This window comes from Acinonyx jubatus, chromosome E3 (assembly GCF_027475565.1).
Source record: "Acinonyx jubatus isolate Ajub_Pintada_27869175 chromosome E3, VMU_Ajub_asm_v1.0, whole genome shotgun sequence".
Taxonomy (NCBI): Eukaryota; Metazoa; Chordata; class Mammalia; order Carnivora; family Felidae; genus Acinonyx; species Acinonyx jubatus.
This window is the reverse complement of record NC_069398.1, coordinates 6,598,263-6,604,262: the sequence shown is the minus strand read 5'-3', so window position 1 is coordinate 6,604,262 and position 6,000 is coordinate 6,598,263. Positions and strand designations below refer to the sequence as shown.

The 6,000-nt window shown below is 44.3% G+C and overlaps 1 protein-coding gene across 1 annotated transcript in view; it reads right to left on the bottom strand.

Annotated features, from left to right (window-relative positions):
* Positions 1 to 2,976: 2,976 nt before the first annotated feature.
* Positions 2,977 to 6,000, bottom strand: part of SHISA9 (shisa family member 9) — a 283,111-nt gene continuing 280,087 nt past the window's right edge. The window contains exon 4 of the mRNA XM_053213060.1: positions 2,977 to 4,882. Within this exon, the coding sequence (XP_053069035.1) occupies positions 4,575 to 4,882 (308 nt within the window). The 3' untranslated portion in view covers positions 2,977 to 4,574. The remainder of the gene's footprint in view (positions 4,883 to 6,000) is intronic.

Below are 6,000 nucleotides of genomic sequence, written 5' to 3'. Positions count from 1 at the left end.
TTATTACTTCTATTATTGAAGATGGAGAAACTGAGGCACAGAAGGTGGTGGAGCTAAGAATTGATTCCAGGTTAGTTAGTTATCTCTCTGAAAGTGATACAGATGTCATAATTGTGCTCAGATACTCAATACTCCCAGAAGACATTATAGCTTAGACTTTTGCACTGGGGGGCAAAAGCTGTCAGGCAGCCTTTAAGATGGCCCCAAATGATCCCCATCTTCTGGTCTTCACAGCCTTATGCAGTCCTTTCCCCTTGAGCAACGTGCTTCTAACCAATAGATTATCGTGATGTTGTCACCTCTATCATTAGATGACCAAGAGATTGTGACTTCTGTCTTGCTAGCAAATGTTCTCTTTTGCCATCTTTGATGGAGTAAGCTAACATATTAGAGAGTCCCCCATGGAAAGAAACTGAAGGTGGCCTAAGGCCAAGAGCCAGGGAGGAACCAACACTGTCAGTCCAACAATCCCTTAGGAACCGAATTCTGCCAACAACTACATGAGGGAGCTTGCAAGCAGATCTACCCCACTTGAGCCTTCAAATGATACTACAACCCTGACTTACACTTTGACTGCAGGCTCACAAGAGATTCCTGAAGCACAGAACCCAGTTAAGCCACGCTCAGATTCCTGATCTCTTATAATAAGCAACAATAAATAATACATAACTAACAAACCATCTAAATCCAACATTTTTTACTACCATGATCTCTTTAATGATGATTTTATCCCCTGTAAACCTCCAGATCTGAAAAATTCCTTCCATCCAGCAAACCACATTCATTGGGCAAGAATTTAGCTTCTTTCTAGAAGAAAGCTTCTTTCTTTAAAAATTGTATCAAAACTACAAGAGGGTCTGTAGTAAAATCAGGTCCTTGACATGCTCACGACATCCCCAACAGCCAGGGAGATGGAAGAAAAGGTCCTACACCAAGTTCAGAATTGTCTTACCCAAAGCCAAAGTGAAGAAGCTTAATGAGCTTGAGGTTTCTTCTAATCCCTTCTGTGGGGCCTAGGGTATGTGATGATCCTGAACGGAGGTTTAAAATACTGAAAGTACCGACTGGAAACTGTGCTCAGAGCTTTACATAGATTATATTATTCCATTCTCATACCAACCCTTTCATAGGTGCTATTATTATGCCCACTTGGAAGCAGACATAGGTCCTCTGACTCCAGAGATCTGACTCTTATCCAAAAGAAAGCACAACCTCCTAGAGAGTGGAAGTGACTTTCCCAGAGTCAGACAAAATTAAGGGACACCTAGTTAAAATTCCTGGTTTCCTGTCTGCTGGCCTCAGAGGGCTCCTCTGGTGCTGCTTTCTTTCCCACTCCCCAGACACTAACCCATTCTGGAGACCAAGTACTGTTTTGCTGGTGACATAAGCAGTTTGCAGGACAGGTCTGAAGAACATGAAGGATGGAAACATCAATGGAGGCACCCTCAGGCCAGTTGAGTGCCTCCAAGTCAGTGACATTTGGTAGGAATGGATACTGACCAGTGGATACTACCTGTCCCAGAGGAATATACTTCTCCCTGCACTTAACTGAACATCCTTAGAGCAATTTTAGGACACATTATGGTTCCCAATTATTTTTTAAAAAAATTGTTAACGTTTATTCATTTTTGAGAGACAGAGCACGAGTAGGGGAGAAGCAGAGAGAGAGACAGAGAGAGACAGCAAGAGAGAGACAGAGAGAGAATCTGAAGCAAGCTCAAGCTCTGAGCTGTCAGCACAGAGCCCGATGTGGGGCTTGAACTCACTGACTGCGAGATCATGACCTGAGCTGAAGTCGGACGCCCAACAGACTGAGCCAGCCAGGCGCCCTTACAGTTCCCAATTATTTGCTGCAGTGGAAGCAAGTGCAGGCATGGATCGTCTGAGTACGAACTGGCTCATTGTGGTAGGGTTGGCTTTGGAATCATACAGACTGGGTTTGGATTCCCAACCCTGCCACTTGCTAGAGGTATGTTCTTGTAAGAGTCATTTCACCTCTCCGAGTCTCAGTTTTCCCATCTTGAAAATGGGAACAATGCCTCTTCCTCAGAGCACTGTTGAGAGGAGAAAATGAGGCAATGCATAGAAAGTACTTAACCTGGTGCCTGGCCCATAATAAAAACTCAGTAACTGGTAACAGAAAGATGTGTTGCTATTATTATCATTATGATTATTATCTTTCAAGGCTGAGACTGTCTGAATTTATGAGGAAGATTTATTTTAGTTTTAGGTGATGAATATATTTCTAACTGGGTTTAAAAAAAACCAGAATCTGAAAATTTCTGGGACAGCGAAGTCTTTGTAGTCAGGATCTTCTAAGCACTGAGCTTGGAGAGCTTACCTTGAATGGAAAGATATTATTATTAACTGTCTCCAACATTCCTTTAAAAATAGTCCCCAGACAGGGCGCCTGGCTGGCTCAGTCAGGAGAGCATGTGGCTCTTGATCTCAGGGTTGTAGGTTCAAGCGCCACATTGGGTGGAGAGATTACTTAAAAAATAAAATCTTAAAAACAAAAGTCCCCAAACATGTCTGATAAAAGGTTCCCTAACCTCAGACATCTACCTTTCTCCTCAGGGAGGGGGAAAGAACTAGGAGTTTCACTGTCACTACCCTAGGGTTTGAGCTGACTCCAGGGACATTTAACATGTTTCCAACACAAATATGTATACAACACAGTATGTGACCAACAGCTTGAGGGTGAACCAGAAGGATCTGGGGTTCAGTACACTCTGTCACTGACTTGCTATTTCTCTATGCAAGTGTAACCTCTCGGAGCCTCAGTCTCTTCTTCTGGGAGTGGGGGATAATAAAAAACCATTCATAGGATTGTCATAGAATGAGCTGAAATAGAATGAGCTGAAATAACTCCTGAGTGTTTACTAGGAACTCATGAATGTCTTTGAATCTATTACTTTATTTCTCACAACAGCCAATGAAAGAGATACTATGATTATCTCTACTTGAAGGATGAGAAAATCGAAGCATGGTGAGAAAAGCAAGGAGCTCTGAGTCTTTCTAGCCCTTGGGTGCTTCACCTAGACCCACAGACCCTCAAGTGGAGTTGTGGGTAGAATTCCGTGGGTTTGGGGACTTGGATGGTAAAAAGTAACATCTTTATTTTCACTAGGCTCTAACTGAAATGTTGTATGTCCCTCAGTTATAAACATAGGCAAAAAACCATCATGATATTAGCACGGACCTGGGACTATGTCACCTATAGAATCACGGATGCTGTCACTTCAATGTACACTTGTAACAGATAGCTCAAAGGGTTGTTTGTACTTGTCACTACATTGACACCTGTCATTAGATCTTGTCATTTAATGCAATAGTTACAAATCACATATATTACTGTATCACGCATGTAGGTCCTTAAAATATTTTCATGTTGCATTTCCAGATGATGGGCTTATTTTGTAATTCCATGTATTTCATTTTGTGCATTTATTTTTTTTTAAATTTTAATATTTATTAGTTTTGATGGGGAGGGAGGGGCAGAGAGAGCGGGAGACACAGAATCTGAAGTAGGCTCCAGGCTCCGAGCTGTCAGCATAGAGCCTGACGCAGGGCTCGAACCCACAAACTGAGAGATCATGACCTGAGCCAAAGTCAGAGGCTTAACCCACTGAGCCAACCTGGCACCCCCATTTTATGCATTTAAAATCATTATTCTGAGAAAGGATCTGCAGGCTTCCCCAGAATGCCAAAGGAATCCATGGCATGAAAAAGAACTATTGTCATTAAGTCCATAGCTGTTAAAGCAATGGAAATCCCTAAGCATAAAGCCAAGTACCTATCAAGTGCTCATGGCATAGAAGCCTCTACAATAATAATTATCATTACATGCAGCAAAATCCTGTTCATCCAGGAGCAAACTTTTGGAAATGATAAAGGACTTAATCCCGTTGACTATATCAAATGCCATAGTGAGAAGTAGGGGGAAATGACCCAATCAAGTGAGAGAGTAGGAATGGAGATTTTTCTATCCCAACCTCCGCCTTCTTGGGATGAAGAAAGAGAGTCTTGAAGAGCACTAGTTTCAGGCCCCAGAGCACATGGCAAATGAGCGTAAGAATTAATACCAGCAACCAGTTCTTCCGGAGTCAGTCCTTCATCTTGTATGGGACACAGTCTTCCAACATTAGATATGAAGCCAAGGGGTTAGTTAGGGGCCCTCTCCTTGGAAGCACACACCTCCATTCCATTTCCTTCTGCATCCCGGGTCCCAGAGAATGAGCCCACAGATGTTGGATGATCGGCAAATGTGGTGCAACACCTTTCAGGTCCAGGGGGCTACTGCATTGTGATGACAGAACACCTGTTACAGTGAATCCTGGGTCCCCATTCAGACCCACTTCATCTTGGTTGGAGGAGCTTGGGAATCAGCTTTTTTATCAAGTTTCCCCACTGACTCCCTTGCTCAACCCAGTGACAACTACTCTATAGGAATCAAAGCATCTTATGAGTTCTGGAACTCAAAGCCCAGTTCCACTGCTTACTAGTTAAATCCCTTGGGGCAAAATTACTCAAGTGCTAAGTAGAACTTACCTCCAAAGCCAACACTGCCCACCTTATTCAGTCGTGAGGATCATATGTGGCAACGCACGCAAAGTCCTCAACACTGTTTGGCATGTGATGAGAGTTCTACAAATATACTTTATGTGGTGGTTGTTGTTTTTGAGTTGTGACCAAGCAGCTTCACTAGTGGGAGAGTCTGTCACTGTCCCCCCTCCCCGCCCTCCACAGAGGCATGATCTCTGTCCTACCACCGCATCCGTGGGGCTGTGAAGCATGCTGTCCGTGACTCCACCTCCGAAGAGTTCCTGAACACTGGAGAGGCAAGCACCCTCTGCCATCCAGACTTCTCTGGTATCCACAGCTATGCCCCAGAGAGAAAGAGAGAGAGAGCCCATGAGATCTACTTTGGGAGACGCCAAGTGACCCTGTGACCAATGAAGCCTGTCTGCCTCCCAAGGCAAGAACCCTAGCTCAGACTGCAGACTGTGGTCCCGTCCCCTACAGGCGACTCCTCTAGGCATCCAGAGAGAAGCTTCATGCCAGCAGACCTCAGAGCTTTGGCTCTGAGCAGCCCCCTACAGAGAGCTCCAGCCTCTTCCCTGTGTCTTCCCCCAGTGGCTGGCTGACTTCCAGTTACCAACAGGGGCATCTCTGTGCCTGGGCCTTTCTCCAGGACTCGAAAATCTCTCTGCCACCACTCAGGAGAGCCCGCGAGTGTCCAATTATTAACAGTCCCTGAAAGCAATGCTCAAATGGTGTCAGATGGGAGTTGGTGTGTATACAGCCCAGCTCCATCTGCATTTGGGTGGGATGATTCTGAGTGTGTGTTCTACACCCTCCCCACCCCACCCCCAGATTTCCCTGCAGCATTAAACTCCAGTCATTCATAGTGGGAGCTGGCATGAGAAAGTATCCTCTATTGGCTCTTTCCCATTTCCTGCCTCACCTGCCCACCTACTGGTGTCCCCTTCATCTCTCAAATCAACTTTTCTCAGATCCCCTTTCCAGTGGGACCATATTAAGGCAAGTTTCTACCTGAACATTTCCAACTGAAATAATGCCCTTAACACTATTCTGTTCTTTTAACAGAAGCCAGGCAGGAAGTAAAATTTAACAAATAGGGGAAGAATCCCCTATTATAAAGAGACCTAGCAATGGTGTATTTTTTGAAGGCAGGAAGTGAACCTAAGAGACACAGACTCTTACCAAAAAGGTTTCAAACAAAAAAGTCTCAGGAAAATTTGTGTAAGTTGCTACTAAGCAAAAGCATCCTTTACCTGTAACAATTACCCATGCATCCTGAGTACGTATGAAAGATTTAGCTCTCTGTGGTAACACTGGTAGTCCCTGGTGGGATCCCGTTCAGATTAGGATGTGGGATCCTAAAAAGTGTTAAACACAAACGGAGATCCGAGTTGAAAATTCCCTGAGCAGGCAAAACCAGCTTAGTCACACAGGCAAAGCTTAATTTACCTTCTT